The sequence below is a fragment of the Temnothorax americanus genome, unplaced genomic scaffold (assembly GCF_048541705.1).
Source record: "Temnothorax americanus isolate GAGA-0224 unplaced genomic scaffold, ASM4854170v1 Scaffold57, whole genome shotgun sequence".
NCBI lineage: Eukaryota > Metazoa > Arthropoda > Insecta > Hymenoptera > Formicidae > Temnothorax > Temnothorax americanus.
In genome coordinates this window covers 911,999-934,892 of record NW_027509721.1, presented here as the reverse complement: position 1 = coordinate 934,892, position 22,894 = coordinate 911,999, and the positions used below count along the sequence as shown (strand labels likewise).

Here is a 22,894-nt window from a genome sequence, read left to right as displayed (position 1 = left end):
CTTCCCCCCCCCCAACCACGTATTCATTGCGAGACCAGTCGACCCACTTCGCCGTTCATCTTTGGGCGAAGATGCGTTTTAGCGGCTTCGAAAAAAAATCTAATTCGGATTTTTCCCATGCTAGATCGAGAGTCTTGAAGAGAGACCTCGAGTGGTGTATCGCCCGTTCATGCGCGGTTTACCTTGACACCGGCGTCATTCCGCGTTGCAACAACAGCCAACAGTAAATGCCATCGCCATTGCGTTTGCGTAATCACGCGCCTATTATCGACACACGCGCGAGTGTCCCCCTTTTTTTACCTTTATACAAACACATACACACACATTTGCCCTTTTTCCATTATCATCTCGCTTGATGATCGGTCGAACATGAAAGCGTCGGCGGGAAGAGATAGGTCTGACGCTCGTCCACACGATCGCACACACATAGTGACACACGCGCACGCTAAATAGACGAGATCGATTATATTTTTGTGTCGATTACATTTCAGGATTCATCAGTTTTACATGTTCGAGAAAATTGATAGCGATAGATGGACATAGTGTTATGCAATGCGCAACTATGCTGTTTGCCTTACGTGAAAATACTTTGCACTCTCGGTGGCTTGTGCCTTCTGCAAATGATTAATTGCGACCGCTCGTCGATGTTTCAAAAATGTGTTAGTTTTATATGTATTCGAAGCTTGTTCTTGTGCAAGTACGAAAGTTTGTGATGTATCTACTTCGTTTGTCATTTATCACCTTTCGTGAAACGAAACTTTTCGCGCAGCATCCTTTTTTCCAGGCTTTCGTGCGACGAGAGTCGCAAAGTCGAACCGTCGCGGTCTCGTGACTGGCCTGCGAACTCTTCCGCATAGAAAACGACTCGGGAGACCCGCCGAAGGTCACGGAGCGAAGGAACCCCCGGGCGAAAAAACGCGCGGGTGGCGTGCACGCAGTATCTATCCCGGGGACCCATTTAGTCGGTGATTTCGTCGCCAATAACAATGACCGCTTCTGTCAGTCATGCCGACCGCCTTCGTGATCCCGATTCCGGACTCTTCGTCGTACTTACCGATGTCCGCTATTGCTACCTAGATACCGATACGAACGATTGTCCTTAATAAGCGGTCGGGAGAACGCTTTGCATTCGCCAACGGCAGCGAGTACACGAAAGAGAGACAAGTATCGCGTGTCGGAGAATTTCGGTCAAGTGAACTGCGGGAAAACGGGATTACAAAGAAATGTCCGTCCAATTCTTACGTTGTACCTCCAGTAACACCGATCGTTATCTACTCCGCTTTCCTTCCCCTGAAACCCTTGCGCCTCGTACAAGCACGCGAGCGAATCTGTCTGGGTCGAGATAGTCGTGAGTAAGAAGTTACCGTTGTTCCGAAACGAGGCGTAATTTGCTCGCGAATTTCTTCAAGGTTCCATCGACAGCCGGCAGTGTTCCCGACGTTATTTTCGAACAGCCGCCCAACTCCGCGGAACAGCGTGTCTCAGTAGGAGAGTCTTACCAGGACTTGGAAAATGTTACTCGACTGGTTCGAAGTAGAAGTCACGCTAACGTAGGTCAGATTCTGTTACGGAGTTGTGACAATTCCGATGACAAGACGACGAGACCAGCGTTACGGCGCGTTAAGGCAAAGTTGGCGTGTTGGCGAACGGGTCGGGTATAAAAGTAATAGCGCGACGTTATTGCCGTATTACGAAACTCCGGTTAAGTTTCTGAGATATACACGTTTCCGTGTATATCGAGTTCGCATTAATTACTCTTATCGCGGGCTTCGTCCGTTCGCTTTCATGTCGAAGCTCGACCCACGCGCCACGCAATTTCCTCGCTCGAGAATCCGTCGGTCAGTCCGCCACGGTTGATCCGCAAAATTGCCCCCCGAAAGATCGAAGCGAGGAACAATCGTTTTAACGAATCGTGATATTCGGTTTTACGACCCGGTTCGTCAAAAAGGAACGGAGGAACGAGACGTGACGTATCCATTTTCGCGTGGGTCGAGTTTCATTCATATGGTTCACATAACTGCTCGCCATAGTTAAAGCCGACACGCGTGAGTCACGCGGCAAACCCACAGACTGGTACGCTTATGCAAGACAACGAGCGGATCATCTAGTTGGCGTGGAACGAAAAAAAATCGAGTTTTCTCTAAAAACCGCTCGGCGGATTATTCCAAAGCGCGGCGCGGGGTGAAATAAAATAAAATTAACCGAAGCGAACGCCCGCAGCGTAAGTATATGTCTTGTCCGTGAACCGACCCGCGGTGTTGAGTCAAAGTTCCCCGGGGAAACTGTCGCTCGTTCTCGCACTGAAACGCCTGTGTGTCAATCCCATCTCTTATCGTTTATTTTTGTTCTCCAGGAGGAAAGCTTGGACTTAATGGGGCAATATAAACCTGAAATATTCTGCTAGAAGGTAATTTCGCTTTGTCGTTATTTGTTTTGCTTGCCTATGGTTGATCGTTGTTGGGTAACTGCATGCTAGCATGCTCCAACACACACACATGCACACGTACAGCGCGACCATTTGATAACACATGGTGTGATTCGGAAGAGACGGGAGATTTATACCCAACTATTTTTTTTTCATTGATAACGGAAAAAGTACGTAGAGGTACGTGGAAGTAGCGCGCGGTTAGGCCGGATTCCAAAATGAGGCGGAAGAAAAAGAAGCATTAAGGTTTGCGAAGCTCACGCAGGCTCTAGACTTGACTCGGTTCTGCATGGGACAGCCGGAATGTTTTATATTACTACTCGTAGAAACTGTCACGTTTCCTCGTGTCATGCTAGCTAACGACACTGACGACAGTGGCGTTATTCACCGTACATTTTACATTTTTTTATTTTATTTTACAATATATGCGTAGACGCGGGTCGTTGTCTCGTCCAGTCGCCGGATCTGTTTGCGCTTCCTTCCAGCTGGAGAACAAATTCATGCGGCGCGGACTTTGCCGCGGGGAGAAGCGCAAGAGCATTGCGAATTTCAACGAGTTGCAGATACGAATCGTTGTCACGGAAGTTCCGTCACGTTCCCCGCGACCGGAGACTCTCCCATCGCTGTCAGAATAAACCCGTGTCTTGGCGCGTTGCATTCTCGCATTTTGGCTACTAGCCGAAAGAACCCAGACAGCACCATATTCAAAATAAGCACGTAAGACGTCTTAAGGTCCAATCTACATCTATCGTAAGGTTAATCGTAACGCTCGTCGTAACAGCTCTACTTTTAGTTCCTGACATTCTGTTTCGCTATTTGGTGTTGTGCGACACAACTTATAACGCATTGCGATTTTATGTGTACACACAATGCTTACGATAGCTTCTTTTCTTATGACCACGATTAAAGCGTTACGATGTAGATGGGGCTTTAAAGATGTCATTAAAACGTCTTAAAGATGTCTTTAAAACGTCTTATGTCCTGATTTTGGACATGCTGTCTGAGAATCGATTCGGAAAACAATCGATCACCATCAATCCGCCGCCAGCGACGTTTCGCGCTATTTCAAACGTCTCGTCGCAGCCTTGCTAAAGAGTGGTCCGCGATCGTGAGCCTCGACCGATGAATTCCGACACCGGAAACGATCATCCGGGAACGTCCGCGGTATTTCGGGACGAGAACGCGTATGCCGTGTGGAGAAGACCTCGCGTCCCATGACTCTTGCGCGCCGAACGCTCGACTACCTCGTCAACGATTATATTTGCCTCATTTACAAAATCTATACGTTACAAAGCCCCACAAACGCCGAGGAAGGTAATTAATCATGAGCGGCGACTCGCTGGAGCGCGACGTTCTATTTATATGTCATTGCCACTCGTTGCGTGTACTCAATGCATGCACACGCACGCACGCACGCACGCACGCGTTCGCTCGCTCGCTCGCTCGCTCACGCAATAGAAAATCGGACGTGCGGTCGGTCAGCAGCCTCTCTACCGCGAGTTCCACGCAGTCGAATCGTACCGTCGCTGTGTCGTTTCCCGTCGCACGAGGGATTACGAAGGTATACGGTAAGAGAACGTCGAAAATTCGCTCTTGATTTCTTTCTGTCGAAAACAAACAACGTCGGAAACAAAAGGCATTAATTAACTGAGATTAATTCTCACGCACGGTAATTCTACGGCGTACACGGCGCGTAAAAAACTCGAGGCATGCAGAGAGGTGCGACGAAGAATATCCCTAACACCAAATGTATTGTACATTCTGAGAATATCGTTCAGAGGATATCGTAAATTGTAAGATATTATAAGAATGTTCTCAGTATATTAAGACGTCCTTAGTATACTCTATAGATAGACAGGATATTAATGCTGTTAGAAATATAACGACTCAAGACAGCACACATATCCAAAAGCGGGACATGACATAAGACATCTTAAAGACGTCTTTTAGACATCATATAAGACGTCTTACGTCTCGATTTTAGACACGGTGCTGTCTGAGAAAATGTCCGGATTTTCAGTGGGGTCACGAGCTACGTGTCGTCGATAGTGTCGCAACGGCGCGGCGAGGAGCAAAGCTGGATAACGTCGCACTTATCGCCGATCAAATTAATTAATCGTACGTTTAATGCCGCGCGAAAATCGATACTCGGATGCTCGGAGGCAATGTTTGCGTTCTTGCGAAATCATCGATGCGAAACGCGCAGCATTTTCGACACGGATCCGTTTAATTAGCCGTGAGTAATTTCGTTACGAACGCGGCAATAGTTATTTGTGCAACAAGTGCTGTAAGATGAAAATTCCCGGGTGCGGTGACCGACTTGCACACCCTATTTTATGTTGCAAGTGCGTGGAAAGTGGTCTATCACGCACGCGTAGCGTGCGCAATGGGCCACTTTCCATGCACGTGTTACATAAAAAAATTAATCGATTCTCGGTGAATACTTACGCTTGCGATAACACTACGTTTAATAATGGGTTTATTAGTAATTGATATGCCCGCGATAACGCAATGTTTATTTAAACGCGTGAAAAGAAAACATTCGCGATGGAAATCGCGAAGCAAATCCTTTTTTTTGTACTAACTCGCGATCGATCGCCGCTTTATTTAAACCGCCTATGGAAAACTCATGCGCAGGGGTGTCGATGAAAATTTAATGGGGGATCGATCTTGCGGTTAGCAACCTATCATCCATGCAATTTTTCAGCGAGAAGGATTAGCGTATGGACTTAGGGCCTTGGCACATAGAAAAACTTAAGCAGTAAGAAATCAGCGGTATGGATTCGCTACCGATTAGGGCCGTGCCTTAAGTTCTTCACTGTGATTGCCTGATTTGCTTACTGCTTGAGTTTTACTGCTTAAGTTTTTCTATGTGCCACGGCCTTAAGTCCTCCCGGCTGGATGATGTGACGAAAGATGCTCAGACGATATGTACTGATTATTATTCATCGCTTTTTAATTAAATCAGTTTTCCTTCAACATGAATCTCATTTACATACGGTGCGTAATAAATAATCGTTGATAAAAATTGTTATTCACAAATTCTACATTTCAAAGAGGGAGGAAGAGAGGGATCTCTTTAGGTCTTTTACGAATTTACGTTATATATCGAATAAATTTTTCTGTCAAGTAATGTCGGAATAATGCTCGATAAAACGTCCGTAATATTGGAATATCGTAAAATTTTTCAACGCACCGCCGAATGTTACTAGACCGCGAGAGCACAAAGAAATTTCGCCGAGCTTTCTACGTCCTTACGTCAATACTTTGAAAGTTCAAAAGGGAATTCTAGAAAGAATATTCGACACGCAATCGCCATCCCTTTCAATCCCAGTCCCGACGAATAATGTGCATTTCATTTTTCCGCGACAAAGATTCAACGTGATGCCCATTCTTTTCTTATCCTGGTCGGTCGCGAAGCGAACGTTCTCATTATTACGGTCGCATGATATACCTACCACGTAACCATCCGTACCCGCGCGTTCTGTATAGAAGTCACACCGATTCGATGCATTATTGGATTCACCGGACACTAGATACATACCACGATAATATGAGAGAAATGTATGGCCGACCGCTATTGTGGAAATTCGCTAGCTGTGTAAAAGGCCGATACACGAGTAGCTCGATATCCAATGGCTTGTTACAAATGCGCGACCTACAATTTGCCATATTTATCTCCGCGGCTGTACGCTTTTCCGTACCGAAAGGGGAAAAGTGATTTCCGCAATGAAGTGATAACGTCGTAGAATTTCGCGCCATATAAAAATTCAATGCCTTTTAACGATTTATGAGAATCGCTTCGATTTCGGACTAACTGCTGAGCGTATGCGAAAACTAATTTGGAGAGTGATCAAGTTTCCGATAAAATAACCGGTAATGGTGGCGGCGGTGATGGTAGGCGTTTGCATAAAATCGCGTGCACTTTATTTGCTACTACTGCGCTAGAAAATAAAAGAATAATGACGGTAGCCCCGACGATATGTTGGACCTGATAACGCAGGTGGGGTCGCGTTTGGGGATGCGGAGGGATCCATGCGCCGCATGCGGGCTGCCGGTCTTCCTGGCGGAGAAGCTGCTGATAGCGCGCGCTCCTTATCACCGTACCTGCTTCCGGTGCGCCCGCTGCGGCAACCAGCTGACGCCGGGCAACTACTACGAGACCGAAGAGGGCGAGTACTGCTGCGAGACGTGTCCGGACGAAGAGGAGACCGACAGCGTGCGTAACAATTCGGCGATGTCTGGCATGGAAAGGGAGAGGAATGAACCGAGGCCGCTCTTCGACGAAGAGAAAACGGAGAGAAAGGTAAGTTTTCGCGTTTTTGAGTTTTAACCCTTAAGGTGCATACGTGGGTTTACGGCGTCCGAGTCAAAGATATCTGCTCGAAACAGTAAAACTTGCAAGCCTGTCAGAAAATATTAAATAAACGACGTTCATCAAAATGACTATAAAATCATCAACTACAATGTAGACAGATGTTTCATAAATTTTTTAAAGTACTTTAAGGTAGAAAAAAATATCATTGAACGTGACAGACCCATGTATGCACTTAGAAGGTACCGAAAAAACGTATACATATTAAGGGTTAAATCCGAGTAGGTATTCGCCTTAGAATATATAAGGGCCGGTATCACAGTCTCCGATTAACGTAATTCTCCCTAGATTCTCCGATTAAACTCACTCTTCGTCTCTTTCTAGGGGGATAGTTAGAAAGAGATGCAGAGTGAGTTTAATCGGAGAATCACGTTAATTGGAGACTGTGATACCGGCCCATATAAATGGAAGGGGAAATTTGAGTGCCGAATCTGTGTCCAACATCGTGCAGTGAGAAAGGTGATGAGTCCTAAGCGTCTGTAGTGCGCATACGCAGATATCGTCGTTGCCATGGTTACCTATTTGTTTGGCAAGAGAAGGGTTAAGATGGCGCTTCTGCGTATGCGCATTGCGGGCGATTAGGACTTCTCTCTCGCGCAGTCAGCGCAGTGTTGGACCTGTTGGACATAGGCAGACACAGGCTCGTTCCACGGGAGGTATGGTATAAACAATTCCCCTTCGAGTTACATACATATATATATATATATATATATATATATGTATATATATGTATGTATATATATACATATATATATGTTCTAAGGTAAGTATTTGCCCTGAGGAAAAGTCGATTGACGAAACTTCGTTGTGTGCGCAGGGTGTCTTGGAGAACGCAGCAGTGCCCGATTTGATCTCCCATACGTCACAGATGCGCAAGAGTTTTATGACCAGCCATCTTCTTTCCGAGAAGCTTGATGAATATGCCGCGAAGAACATCAAAATTGACTCAGATCACGAGGAAACGAAGAGCATGGTCGGCTCGGCATTCCCAGACGACGACGAGAACGAGGAGGAGGAGGAGGAGGAGGAGAATGATGATGATGATGAATATGATGACACTATTGATGTTGACGATGGTGGTAATAATGATGAGGAGGAGAAATCTCGCTCTGTAACGAATTTTCCAGATGTGGAAGAGTTCAACGTTGAGCGATATGATGTACATAGCGCGTTAAATAGCTTAGACATTACGAGCGACGAGGATCAGCGATCGACTGCCATTTCATTTCATGACATAGGTAGGAAAAGAAGAGAGGAGGATACCAAAGAGTCGCCAGGATGCGCCGGTAAACGAGCCAATCCCGAAACGAGACTGTCGTTGGTTCAGAAGAGACTCCAAATGTTCGAGGCTCAGGACAACGTGCGGCTCAGGAATCACGTTGATAGGACGGATCAAAGCAAGAAAAGAAATGCTGTGACTCAGGATGTCACAATGGTTCAGAGCGACTCCTGGGACCTGTCTCCGGATGATCTTCCGGTAAATGAGGAGGAACATCCGGAAAAGAGACTCGAGGAAGATTCGATAACTAAAAATACTGATAAATGTAAAAACAGCTTCGAGAATGTCGGCATACAGCGAGAAGAAAACTCGAAGATTACAAGTAGCGAGAGAAACGAAGAGAATTTCTCAAAGGATGTCGTACAGGTGAATAACGGAGAAAATCTCGATAAAGGTGAGCATCTTGAGAATAGTTCGAAAGTCAGAAGTATCGAAAGACGAAAGGAGAGCTTCGCGAAGGTCGAGCACGAACGAATCAAAGACAATAAGATGGATGAGGAGCATTACATTGAGGAAAGTGCCATGGGAAGCAGCGTGCTAACCGCGAAAGGCATCAATTTAAGTGGCAACGAGGGTTATCCGGAAGACCTGAATCCTTTCAAGAGTGACGAGGAAGACAACGCCGTGGAGGGCAAACCGCCGACTTTGATAAACAGCTCTGGGAATAACAAAGTGTCGACTAATCCATTCGACAGCGAGGACGAGGACGTCGAGGAATTAGAACCACCCAAACCAGCGGCGAGGAATAAACCGGAAAATCGGGGAATGTCCGTGACCAAGCGGGTCCTGGCTGCGCCGCAAATCAATCTTAATCCATTTTGGAGTGACGAAGAAGAGGAGCACGGTAGTGACGAGGAAAGGCGAGACAGAACGCCGCCTGGAAATGTGCCTGTACCGAAACCGCGTACTATCAAGTACGCACTTTATTCTAGCAATACTATGTGCAAGAGTATTACGTTAATAATCTCTTTTTATTGTTATACGAACAGGACCACTCCCGAGGTAGGTATACCACGGAGAGTCGATTTGGATCGTGGAGGCGTGTACGCATCTAATAGCTCCTTAACTAGCTCCGAATCAACTACAACTCCCGGTGGGACATACAGGAAGAAAAAACCTGCGCCGCAGCCACCGGTCGCGAAAGAATTGTTTCCATCTGAGCAGCGCGAGTCGCCTATACTCAAATCATCTAACAGTACATTACCGTATCATGTAAGTCTTGAGATATATCGTTTTTTCAATTTAGTTGATTTTTTTATATCTTATAATTAGTTCATAATCTATTTGACACTGAAAAAATTTGTTATGTACACACACACACACACACACACACACACACACACACCACACACACACACACACACACACACACACACACACACACACACACACACACACACACACACATATATATATATATATATATATGTGTGTGTGTATTACATGTTATAATACATTATATATGTAAATTATATATGTAAATTTAGGGAAAAAAGTATTTATTGTTTGATTCCCTCTCGCAATAAAGGACTCATCGCTTCGCACAACACCACGAGCTCGAAAAACCAAACCGGCTCCTCCACCGCCAATGCCAACCAGCACACCTTGCAATATATCGATCGGCAGCGCGTTAAGTTTTGATGAGTCTCCCATAATCAAGCTTGGTGGCGATGATCGTAACTTGAACATGTGGGAAGATCAAAAGACAAACAAAGACGAGGCGAATCGAAATAGACAGAGTTTGAGTACCGTTTCGTGCACCGACAGTTCCTCCTACACATCTTACACCGATAAAAGCGTGCAAGGAAAGTGGAAGAGGAAAAAGGGACCCGCCCCACCGCGACCAATTCCGCATAGGAGAAAGGTAGATCTTATCTTTCAGTATAAAACGTGTTTGTTACATGAACTTCATGCAGATTTTTTCGCGTAAATTTTTGGACATTAAGATTCAAATTTCTGATAAAATACATTTTAAGGGTACATAAATAAGAAATGAGACTACATCGTTTTTAATTGCAGATTAAAGTGATATCTATGAAAGATGTGAAATTAGAACTAGATGAGATAGAATTGCAACAGCAAGGCTTAGAAAGACAAGGTGTGCGATTGGAACAGTTGATACGAGATAAATGCGAATCTGGACCTAGAGCAGACGGTAAGGAACGCATACGATAAATACGAATAACGTATTATAAAGATGTATAATTTACAATTAATCTGTTTAATTGTTGACAGATTCGTCGCTTGGTACGGACGTGGAGGAATTGGTTTTAGAGTTGTTCGCATTAGTGAACGAAAAAAATGAATTATTCAGAAGACAGGCCGAATTAATGTTACTACGGAGGCAACAAAGATTAGAGGAAGAACACGTTGAAGTGGAATATCAAATACGATGTCTTATGTGCCAACCAGAAGCTACTAAAACGGACTCTGATAAACAGAGGGAAGAAGCATTGATACAAAGGTAATTTTAAGAAAAAAATATTTTATGAAATAAATATTTTAAATATTAATGTAGCGTGAGAATGTATAATGTAAACGCTTTTCTTTTTTTCTAGGTTAGTAGAGATTGTAGAGAGAAGAAATGAAATTGTCGAATGCTTAGAGATGGATCGTCGAAGAGAGGTAGAAGAGGATAGAAGCATAAATAAACATATGGGTTTATTTGCTGGTAAACAACGTGATGATAAATATATTAATGTAAAATACGATGTAAACTCTCACTTGAATTGGCATTTGTCTTTCAGCGAGGAACAAGAACGAGCTATCAGACAAAGACAATGATTCTTCTAATGCAGGGAAGACGAAAAAGGGAAAAACGAAGGAGAAAGTAAAAGAAAAGAAGTTAAAAAAGGCCATGAAAAAGGATGCCGACAAGGATGTGGATGAGACTGAGGTGAAACTCAAACGCCATAGCAAGAGAAAATGGTTTTGAGTTGCGATAGTGTTAACAGTTAAAGAATACGATAGATATATAAAATATTTCATATTTAATACTTTTATATATATTTTTAACACTTTGTTATTTATATATATATATAAGAATTTATGCTAAGATTATTAATAAAATCGCCGTTTAATTGCTCCTAGCCTAATTGTTTCCTAATTAAATTATCTATAATTAGATAAATGCTTGCATAATTTATAAGTATTATAATTAGCAGTATCAAAATAAAATTTAATATCAAGTCTTCTGAAAAATCTTCAATATTCGAACGGGCGCGTCAATCGATTGTATCGTCGGCATAGTCCATTTTAGTAGACTACATTCTTCAGAAGCGAGATCATAATTTCCTAAAACGAAAAAAAACTCAATTTTTTGGCTTTTGAATTTTTTTTCCTATGAAGTTCTCAGTTTAAGGCTCCTGGGTACTCGTCGCGGCCATGTTGAAATGTGACGTCAGAAGCGAGAAATGACACGTTGAAAATTCTTGCGTAGTATTTCCAAATAAAAAGATATTTGCTTAAAATAACACTACAGATCACTTCGAAAATACTCCGAGTTGAAGTTACTTAACTCTACCCTTTTCCCTTGACAGTTAATAAACAGCCGTAAAATGAATGTAATACAAAATCTAGTCATGCGCCTGCGCACAAGCCTGCATCATATCACATTCGTTTTACGGCTGATTATTAAAGCCCCTTGCACAATAGGCGATAGCGATAGCAATAGCGACAAGGTTGCCGACAAAGCTATACCTTTGTCGCTGTCGCCATCGCCTATTGTGCAAGGGGCCTAACTGTCAAGGGAAAGAGGTAGACTTAACTTCAACCCGGAGTATTTTCGAAGTGTGCCGAAGTGATCTGTAGTATTATTTTAAGCAAATATCTTTTTATTTGGAAATACTACGCAAGAATTAATTTCAACGTGTCAATTCTCAACATTTCTCGCTTCTGACGTCACATCTCATGAGATGTCGGGAAAGAGCCCAGGGAACCTTAATTGTCAAATGTAAAATACAATGAAAAAAATACCTAGAAGCTCCAAAAATTGTGAAATAGTGTCTTCATTACGAATTATTGCTGCAATAATAGCGAAATTGCTTGACGTTAAAAAGTGCCTTAATCCTGATGTTAATGAACCAAACGAGTTGTTCTCGTACAGAATATCGGCGGCAATAATTATGTCGGGCTGTGACGAACCTTCCGATATATATTTATCAGTATCCTCCCATTTCAAATCTATTACTTGAATGTCGATTTGCTCGTATTTTAATTGCAACTTTAGTCTTGACGTTTCAGATGTCTTCAATAATTTGCATCGTTCATTCAATAAGAAATTGAGTTTTACATTCTCGCACAGCATGCCTAATACTGTTGGATGGCAATCGGAGAAAACGTATTGCTTCGGAGAACATACACTAATTACGCTCATACCAGTCAATCCAACTCCACAGCCAAGTTCCAATACATTTTTTCCAAAAAATTGTCCTTTGTTTTCTGCACACCATTGACTCAACACTACAGCACCCTGTTGGTTGCAGCTGATGTAAATACTTGACTTGAATAATTCTTTAGAATATTCCTCAAGCAATTTGAACAATGTCAAGAGAAAGAGAGAAAGAGAGGGGGGAGGAGGGGGAGAGAGAGAGAGAGAGAGAGAGAGAGAGAGAGACCATAGAGAAAAATTCTAGAAAATAAGTACCTGCCAGCTACATAAGCCTGTAGTTCCTTCAGAGATCAAATTTATGCTTTCCTTTAACGTAATGCAACTCAGCGTTCCATTTTCTACTAAAAAATGACGATAATGCACAGATTCTTCATCTGGCAATGATATTAATCTACAATACGCTGCATATAAATCATCGTGAATCTCATTACCGTCTTCCTCTATCTACATGTGTGTAATAATAAGAGAAAATAGTTTTGTGTGTGTCTTGATGTGCGAAAACAAGTTATACAAAATGTTCCCGAGTTAAACGGCCAAACTTGTAATATGAATTTAAGATCTCAAAACAAGAAAACTTCTTCTGGAGGTATGCTCATAAACGCTTCGTTCAAGAGGTATTGACTTCTGAAGTTACAGAACTATTATGAATAAATAATATCAAAATAATAGTTTATCCTCTTTACTGCTTTACGGTAGTCAAAATTTAAGTAATAAATATATATATATATATCTTGTTCAAAATAATTTAACATCAATAGATTTTTCGAGTCGAGTGTTCTCAACAAAAAGTGTATAAAATACCTGTTAATAACCTTCAATTTAAAACGGAAGATAGTGCAGGCATGCAAAGAACTTGGTCTCTCATCGATAGATACAAAGTGATAGACAATTGTGTCCAGACTAGAAGGCATCATTTTGAACAAAATATTTAAGAATTAATTTTGATTACTGTAAAGCAGTAAAAAGAAAAATTGTTTTAATTTTGATTACTGTTTAGCAGTAAAAAGGATAAATTTATATTATTTCGAAATTATTCATTCCTAATCCTGTAACTTCAGAAGTCAGTATCACTTGAATAAAGTGTTTGCAAGCATACCTCCTTCTTTCTTGTTTTGAGACCCTAAACTTATACTTCAAGCTTGACCGTTTGACCCGAAAATACCCTGTATATTTTAAAAATAATACCTCTTGCATAAGTAATTTCAAAAATGATTTCTGGTATGAGGTTTTTATCGGATATCGCTTAATCAAGTTGTTATTTATCGTATTATCCAAAATTTGCTTTTGGACATCTAAATCGAAACCACAATTATCCAATGCGCCCAATACCTGCAAAACATTTCTATATATTGTTAAACTATATTATGCACTCACAAATAGTGAAATATGATAACAGGTAGTGATATATGTACCGTAAAATCCATTTTAATTAATGCAGCACAGCAAAGAAATTGCTTTGTTAAATGATTTACGACATCAATATCAAGATTCATGTCGCTATCCATCAGTTTGACTGAGTTTGACTTAAAAAGAAGTTTAAAGGCAGCTGGTAGGCATATGTACACATTTCTCTGTTTAGGTTATACTGAATAAAGCGGGGAAAAGGCCTTCACACACGAATCGACGGAAGACGTAAGACGTAAATTGTAAGGAAATCCACCAATCAGAGTCGACTATTCCCCTCTTTAAGAGGGAAAAAGAGGGGAATAGTCGACTCTGATTAGTGGATTTCCTTACGATTTACGTCTTACGTCTTCCGTCGATTCGTGTGTCCAGGAACACATACTACGTTTGCGAGCGTTTACGACGCATAGGCTGAGTTTCTACTGAGCGCGTCACGCGTCGCGTCGTCACAAGTTAACCAATCAAAACATCCCATTTCATTACATTCTTGTGACGGGATCGAAATGGGATGTTTTGATTGATTCAACTCGGACGACGCGACGCGTGACGCGCTCAGTGGAAACTCAGCTTTAAGGCGCAATTTCACGTGCCGCTAAAACAAGCGATTGAAGCGACAAATTTGTCGCTCGTATTCCAGCGCCAACAATTTTGTAGTTTGAATCAGTTCAACTACAAAGCATTTACTGCTCAAACGCAGTTGAGCAGTTGATAGTCGATAGTGTCGTGTATACAGCGTGTATACTAAAGAAAACATAACCACAAATATGCAAAGATGAATTCATTCGAGGAAAATGAACATGAAGAAGTAAGTATATATACATAAAACAAGCTATTTTTATAATGGTGTTTAAAAGAAACAATTGTGCTTGATTGAAATAACTTGTAATAGATATATGTTATGTGAATATTTTGTTTTAAAATAAAATAATAAAGCCATTTACATCTTTAAAACGTAACCAAAAAAAGTCAATATTTCTAAACATATATGTATAATTATGAAGTGTAAATGTATTTTAATGCTATAGACATTGGTGCCAGTCATGACATGTGGACTATGTGAGGTTATATGCGAAGCAGATAACGTCACAAAACACGAGTGCCTTCAAGGGTATACTGAATATTTTATGGATGAGAATACTTGTTATTTTTATCCCGTGTGTGGTATGTGAAAGTAATATAAATTAATATCTATTATCTGTTTTAAAATAATATTTAAAAATAATATTTTATTTGTTACAATTTGTAGAAGATGGAAGTATATTACGACGAAGTTTAATTAATAATCAAGAGCTAACAGTTCAAGAAAACCCATCATCAATACTAACAATAAAAGAAAAAATATAAGAAAGAAATTGAATGTCGATGAAAAACAGAAATTGCTTGAACTGGAAGAGCAACTAATTTTTGAAGTACATGCACGCGAACCTTTGTGGAATCCACAAATTGAGCTACCACTTCGTAGTAAAAAAGCTATTGCACAATTGTGGAAAGAAGTCTCCGAAGCTTTGAATGGTAAGCAAAGTATATATTCAATGAATAACAAAATTATTACAAGAACAGTATGCAACTCTTAAATATAAATCTATTAATAAAATGATTTTCTAGGAAAATTATCAGAAACTGAAGCAAAAGCAAAATTCAAGTCATTACATGATGCATATAGAAGAATCATCAACACTGAATCATTAGCAAGTGGATCGGAAAGACCTACTAAGAAAAGCAAGTGGCAGCACTATATTGATATCATTGAGTCGCCAGAAGCCAAATATCTATAAATAAAAGACAATAGTGTGTTAGTAATAAATTTTAAATTATCCATATAATCAGTTGTCTATATATGTCGCTTTTATATTTTTTGTTTATTTAAAAAATGTAATAAAACAAACCTTAAAGTTAAACACAAACGTTCTTCAGCACTGACAGGCTCTCTTATAAATGTCTGCTTCTGGAGTTTAGTGCAATAATTTGTAACAAATCTTCCAATTGTGTTGATGACATGCGAAAGTAATTAATAAATCTTGCACTTTCTAATCTTATATATGGTAAGGTAGCTTTATAAAAGCCATGCTCGTTACGATTTTGAAACAGCGGTGCAACCCAAAACTTTTTTTTAGAATAATATCTTTTTTTAGTTTGATTTGTCAACAGCAAAGTAATGGCAAAAATAATATCATTGTTATATTTTATTTCACTTTCTTGAATCATACGATTACAATTTAGTAGCCAATTGTAATATTTTTGTTTTCTAGAAGCCATCGCGTAATATATAAGTTAATATAACTGGTTACACAAATAGTGCAAAATTTGTTTTTAACTGATTACACAAACGACGCAAAATCTGTCTCTCAACTTTCAATTCTGTCGCCCTGCTACCCTTTTCATGTACAAAAATTATCGCTGTTTAATTCAGCGACAAAAGTCGTCACGTGATCATTTTTGTCGCTCAAACGATCAGTTTCAGCGGCACGTGAAAATGCACCTTTATGCTAAGGCCCGGTCTACAATGGATGTCGGAAGTCGGAGTCGTAAGAAATTGACCAATCACAGTTCATTATTCTGCGACCGCAAGGAGAATAATAGATTGTGATTAGTCAATTTCTTACGACTCCGACTTACGACATCCATTGTAGACCGGGCCTAAAGCCCCGGACACACGAATCGATGGAAGACGTAAGACGTAAATCGTAAGGAAATCCACTAATCAGAGTCGATTATTCCTCTTCTTCCCTCTTACTACACGACAAGGCGTAAAAGCGCGGCGCAAGGGCGCAGGCACAAACTCAATCGTAGGCGCAAGATATCTGCGCTGTGTGCTCTATGCATTAGAAGGTGGCCAGAGAGGTGCAGTATCTCAACATACATGCAAGACATAAATGAAAACCTAGATGAATTTTGTGTTTTGCTGATGTATTTAGAAAATCCACAATAAACTAGAATGATTTATCAAAATGATTTTATATCAGGGGGTCGATTCTGTATCTTAGAACGAGGTGAAAATTACAAAAGTGAGGAAATTCACTAGAGAATCTACAATTTCATTTGTCGAAATCTAGTAAATCTGTTCACTTTTGTAATTTTCACCTCGTTTCAAGATACACAATCGACCCCCTGCGGTGCACATGTACTTTTGTTGTTAAAATTTTGCAGCAAATATTGAGAGCCTGATGTATTTAAAAATTAGATGGATAATAATGTTGATTAAACACTCCGTTTTTTGTTCTTTTTTTTATGTTATAAAACTTTATTTTATATTATACGAAAATATTTCACAATAAGTTTTATTTCTGTAATATATTATATGTAAGTGTTATAGCATATATATATGTCATAATATATATATATATATATATATATATATATATATATATATATATTATGGCGTGAGAGTACGGTTTTTTCTATTTCTTAGGAAAACCATTGACCACCAAACGTTTTAATTACGATATTCGTGACCACCAAACGATTCCGCGTCGATTGAGCCCTATCAAAGTCAATTTGGGTGATAAATACAATTGTTCCGACTAGTGGCATAGAGGTGATATGTCCGGCATTATGCGCATACGTTTTTTTCTATTTTCTGGGAAAACGGTTGACCACCAAACGTTTTTATGATGGATATTCGTGACCACCAAACGATTCCGCGTCGAATGAGCTATAAAAAAGTTAAATTGGTTAAAAAATAAAAATTGTCCGGCTAATATCACACCGGAAATTTTATTTTTATTTTACAGGAAAACGACTAACCACCAAACGATCGGACTAGACTACCAAAGACCACCAAACGACCACCAATCAATTCCAATTAATGAAAGTTCAATACGTTGAAGTTGTCCGGCCAACTTCATAGAGGTATATGTCTCTCTACCGTGCGTCCGCGTGAGCAGTTCAATGATGTGTATGCGTATTCACACATAAAACCTAGAAGTTAGTTTCTCGACGTTGGCGACACTGAAACGAAGTTTTGTATTGTCACCGCGCGAGGTCTCCAACATCAATTCGGAGTTCGGCCGTGACTCCTGTCGACCCTAAATGCTTATGCTATGTTATGTCTATGTTCTATGCATTTTGTGTGCAATGGCCTTAATAAAGGCTGATCTACAATGTGCTCTTTGCTTTCTGTTTTTTGCTCTTAACCTCTTTGCGACTATCCCGTATTTTGCAATTCCGTCGCGTAACGTGATGTTTTTTGTCTCTTCTGAAGTTCGTTAATTTTTATCTTAGGCGACAGAGAACAAAAAACATCGCGTTACGCGACGCAATTGCGAAATACGGGATAGTCGCAAACAGGTTAAGAGCAAAAAACAGAAAGCAAAGAGCACATTGTAGATCAGGCTTAAGGGTGCCATTACATGGAGCGCGGAAACGCGGAAACGCGAAAACACGGAAGCGCGGAACAGAATAGTGACTAGATTCCGCGTTTCCGCGAGTTGAGTCCCGCACGTTTGAACGGAAAAGCGGAATCCGCTATTATCGTGTATGTATGTCAGTATACGTCCGCTGGAACGGAATGATCCCGGTGGCCGCTCTCAGGTTTCTCTCTGGTTATACCTGTATGTACCCTGGCTTGCATAAGATACTTTATAATAACCATCAACATGATGTTTGGATCTATAATATTATACTGCCACTTTTATAAAATAATAAAGTAATCAAAGTATGTAAAAGCCTTCTTTTTCAATGTGATTAGACAGCTCCGAAATTTGATGGAGTATATACTAGCTGATGTATCCGCGTTGACAACGGATTTTGACGCGTTCGTTCCGCGAGCTTGTTTCTCCTTATTATATTACATGAAGCACAATTTGCGCGGAAAAGCGGAACAGTATAGTGACAAATAGACATTTTTATTCATTTCTTAAAATTGTGTTCACTTAATTCATTGCAATTTTTATTAATATGCTTATCTTTCCAGCTTATCTATTGAATACAACAAATTTAATCAAGAGACACGGTAGTGTCTCGCGCCAAGTACACGCGGAGCGAGACCGACCGTGACTCTTTTACGCGACGCGACGGGTTGCGAGTACCCGAGATGTTGAGATCTCGATAACGAGTGAACGGATCAAGTTCTAAGTAGGCTTGATCGATAGCTTGGGGTCCAATTAGGGGGGGGGTTTCTCTCATAATATTCCGCTACGTGCCTTACGAGCGGAGATATTGCGACGCAAAGTACAAATATGTAAATTTATTTTTAAGATACTCCTCCTAACGCTCTCATTCATATTATTATGATTATCAGAGAAACGTCCCTTTCACTTTTTCGACGCTGGCGGCGCAGGTATCGCCAGTTTCGATATCGCGCGCGTATTTCGAAATTAGGTCGATAGACTTATCGGTCAGGAGGAAGATTTCTATATTTAGGTAAATTAGGTATATATATAATAAATATTGAGTCAACGGAAAAGAAGGTTCTCTATGCTTGGCAGAAAATGCCGCTAGGGAATTTTTAAGTCGATTCTTATGAATCAAGCTTGAATTTGATGTCTATGTATCCCAGGTTGCCGATGACGAGGTCCAGATAGTGCGCTTTATAGTTTTCGGTGTCCAGGTGTAATAATACGTTGAATTCGATGTCTACGTGTCCCAGGTTGCCGATGACGAGGTCCACATAGTGCGCTCCGTAGTTTTCGGTGTCTACGTGTATTAATACCTTGAATTCGATGTCCACGTGTCCCAGGTTGCCGATGACGAGGTCCACATAGTGCGCTCCGTAGTTTTTGGTGTCTACGTGTATTAATATCTTAAATTCGATGTCCACGTGTCCCAGGTTGCCGATGACGGGATCCAGATAATGCGCTTCATAGATTTCGGTGTCCAGGTGTAATAATACGTTGAATTCGATGTCTACGTGTCCCAGGTTGCCGATGACGAGGTCCACATAGTGCGCTCCGTAGTTTTTGGTGTCTACGTGTATTAATATCTTGAATTCGATGTCCACGTGTCCCAGGTTGCCGATGACGGGATCCAGATAGTGCGCTTCATAGTTTTCGGTGTCCAGGTGTAATCGTACGTTGAATGCGATGTCTAGGTGTCCCAGGTTGCCGATGACAAGGTCCACATAGTGCGCTCCGTAGTTTTCGGTGTCTACGTGTATTAATACCTTGAATTCGATGTTCACGTGTCCCAGGTTGCCGATGACGGGATCCAGATAGTGCGCTTCATAGTTTTCGGTGTCCAGGTGTAAACGTACGTTGAATTCGATGTCTAGGTGTCCCAGGTTGCCGATGACGAGGTCCACATAGTGCGCTCCGTAGTTTTCGGTGTCTACGTGTATTAATACTTTGAATTCGATGTCCACGTGTCCCAGGTTGCCGATGACGAGGTCCACATAGTGCGCTTCGTAGTTTTCGGTGTCCAGGTGTAATAATACGTTGAATGCGATGTCTACGTGTCCCAGGTTGCCGATGACGAGGTCCACACAGTGCGCTCCGTAGTTTTCGGTGTCTACGTGTATTAATACCTTGAATTCGATGTTCACGTATCCCAGGTTGCCGATGACAAGGATCCAGATAATGCGTTTCATAGTTTTCAGTATCCACGTATCCCAGGTTGCCGATGACGAGGTCCATATATCGCGCTCCCTAGTTTTCCGTGTTTAGGTTTTATAATTACTTTGATTTCATTTTCCCGTTTCCCAAGGTTGCCGATGACGAGATCCAGATAGTGCGCTTCATAGTTTTCGGTGTCCAGGTGTAATTGTACGTTGAATTTGATGTCTAGGTGTCCCAGGTTGCCGATGACAAGGTCCACATAGTGCGCTCCGTAGTTTTCGGTGTCTACGTGTATTAATATTTTGAATTCGATGTCCACGTATCCCAGGTTGCCGATGACGGGATCCAGATAGTGCGCTTCATAGTTTCCGGTGTCCAGGTGTAATCGTACGTTGAATTTGATGTCTAAGTGTCCCAGGTTGCCGATGACAAGGTCCACATATTGCGCTCCGTAGTTTTCGGTGTCTACGTGTATTAATACCTTGAAATTGATGTTTAGGTGTCCCAGGTTGCTGATGACGAGGTCCACATAGTGCGCTTCATAGTTTTTGGTGTCTAGGTGTATTAATAACTTTAAATCTGAATGGGTGCGTTCAGCCGATACTCCGCTAGCTTAGCAATCGTGAGCAGTTGCTCGTTTTGCTCGTTTCTTCTCTCTTTAATCCAGTAGTCAAAAAAGAGGAAACGAGCGAAAACGAGCGACTGCTCACGATTGCTAGGCTAGCAAAGTATCGGCTGAACGCACCCAATGTAGGACACGTAGATATCGAATTCGAGGTATTAATACATGTAGACACCGAAAACTACGAAGCGCACTATGTGGACCTCGTCATCGGCAACTTGGAACACGTGGCCATCAAATTCAAGGTATTAATACACCTGGACACCAAAAACTATAGAACGCGCTATGTGGACTTCGTCATCGGCAACCTGGGACACCTAAACATTGAATTCAAGCTTGATTATAAAAATCGACTTAAAATTTCCCTAGCGGCAGAATTAAAATTATGTCATGACATAATAAAATCGCTGAATTAAAATTATGTCTAGACATAATAATAATTGGACAAAAATTATGTTTAGACATATAAAAATTGGATGAATTAAAATTATGTCTGACGTAAAAATAATTATCAAAAATATCGATACCTGGAAGATATCGGTACATATACAGTTGCGAACAACATTCAGTAAGACACGCAAATAAAAATAAATAAAGAATTTTACAGTTAACGACTTATTAACATTAATCATGCTTTATTGCGATTATGTTTTATGTTGAAATTGAAAAATATATACAAGGTGTACAACTAAAAGGGTTACAGATTAATATTTTCAAAAACTGAGCAAAATATTAAATTGTTTGTTTTCTTTAGAAATAATAGTCCGTAACACTTTTAGCTTCATACCTTGTATTATATACGGTTTATGAGATTATAAGATATATTGTTTATAAGATTAAGATGCGTAACACTACAAAAAGGCGTGATATCCGCACAAAATTACCTTTTTAAAAAAAAGGTAAATGAGCGCCAGTACACGCATATTATAGTGTATATGTATTGCATGTTTGGTTTACCGCCCAGTGCGAGGATGTGAGAAAGCAAGCAGATAAGCTGGGCTTGATGTACTCGGTGGCGGGGGGCGGGGGTGGGGGATGCGCCTTAGGGGGAGGGGGGGTGCGGGAGGGGGTAGGGGACTTGGGGATGTGGGGGGGGGCGGCGGCGGAAATTAAACTCTCGGAGAAAGGGGGGGGGGGTAGGTGAATGGTATAATAGAGGGAGAGACCCGCCAAATCTTGATCGATGGCCATACGGTTTTATACAATGCTAATAGGACGCACAAAAAGCGGGAGGGTTCCGCACAAATTACCGTTGGAAAAAAGTAAAAGGCGCCATACATCTATGTAGTGAGATTTTGTTACCGAAAAAAAAGTGGTAGTATATACCCGCAAAAAACGGGGCTAAGTACAATGATAGATCTTTATATCTCGAAAACTCTCGGAAAAATCTAAGCATTAGTAGATCTTTATTCCATTTGCCGAAAAATTATAACCCAGGATACACGTCACAAATTATGTACCTACAAAAAGAGAGAGTCCGCGCGCAAATGATCTTGCCTAATTACAAAAAAATGATACTCTTAAGGTAGAGCGCCAATTACAGAGAGAACATGCCTCAAAATATTGTTGCACGAGGGAAAAATCTTAATGTTCAAATTAGAAAGAAGTATATAGAACAATTTATAAGTTAAAAATTTTACTGTAAATTACAAGGAAGACAAGATATTTAATACAAGTTATTTACTGTGTCTTTTTTTAAGGGCCACAAAGAATTACAGAAGTCCAGTACAAAATGAAAATATTTTATAAATACATAATTTTGGCTTGTAAAAAACGTGCGCTGTCTAGCCGCTCAAATTTTTAAATAAATAAATAAACTTATTCTATACTACTTATAAGCCGCATTATCCGCCGTCCGCGTAGTCACGCACACCCATATCACTCACTCCACATCCAACGCTGATTCAT

At 40.9% G+C, this 22,894-nt stretch overlaps 2 protein-coding genes and 1 long non-coding RNA gene across 6 annotated transcripts in view; 2 read left to right on the top strand and 1 right to left on the bottom strand.

The window, feature by feature from the left end:
- Positions 1-11,168, top strand: part of Mical-like (MICAL-like protein) — an 80,849-nt gene extending 69,681 nt beyond the window's left edge. For 2 of the 4 annotated variants that reach the window (XM_077419624.1, XM_077419623.1), the window contains exons 5-12: positions 6,429-6,731; positions 7,618-8,993; positions 9,069-9,291; positions 9,608-9,943; positions 10,099-10,234; positions 10,315-10,543; positions 10,638-10,750; positions 10,827-11,168. In XM_077419624.1, coding sequence (XP_077275750.1) covers positions 6,429-6,731; positions 7,618-8,993; positions 9,069-9,291; positions 9,608-9,943; positions 10,099-10,234; positions 10,315-10,543; positions 10,638-10,750; positions 10,827-11,014 — 2,904 coding nt within the window. In that variant the 3' untranslated portion in view covers positions 11,015-11,168. Of the gene's footprint in view, positions 1-2,353; positions 2,408-6,428; positions 6,732-7,617; positions 8,994-9,068; positions 9,292-9,607; positions 9,944-10,098; positions 10,235-10,314; positions 10,544-10,637; positions 10,751-10,826 lie in introns of all 4 variants that reach the window. The other 2 variants (XM_077419626.1, XM_077419625.1) reach the window with 2 other exon arrangements.
- On the bottom strand, positions 11,053-14,113 carry LOC143904745 (protein-lysine N-methyltransferase EEF2KMT). Its single transcript, XM_077419633.1, has 5 exons — positions 13,882-14,113; positions 13,655-13,798; positions 12,725-12,913; positions 12,055-12,550; positions 11,053-11,373 (listed from the first exon to the last, which is right to left on the bottom strand). Exons 1-5 carry the CDS (start codon positions 13,972-13,974, stop codon positions 11,264-11,266), a joined length of 1,032 nt encoding a protein of 343 aa, XP_077275759.1. The 5' UTR covers positions 13,975-14,113; the 3' UTR covers positions 11,053-11,263.
- Positions 14,114-14,454: 341 nt separating this feature from the next.
- Positions 14,455-15,909, top strand: LOC143904721 (uncharacterized). The gene is made up of 4 exons (XR_013259028.1): positions 14,455-14,678; positions 14,899-15,034; positions 15,120-15,385; positions 15,479-15,909. It is a non-coding gene; the product is annotated as an uncharacterized LOC143904721 (long non-coding RNA).
- The last annotated feature ends 6,985 nt before the right edge of the window (positions 15,910-22,894 follow it).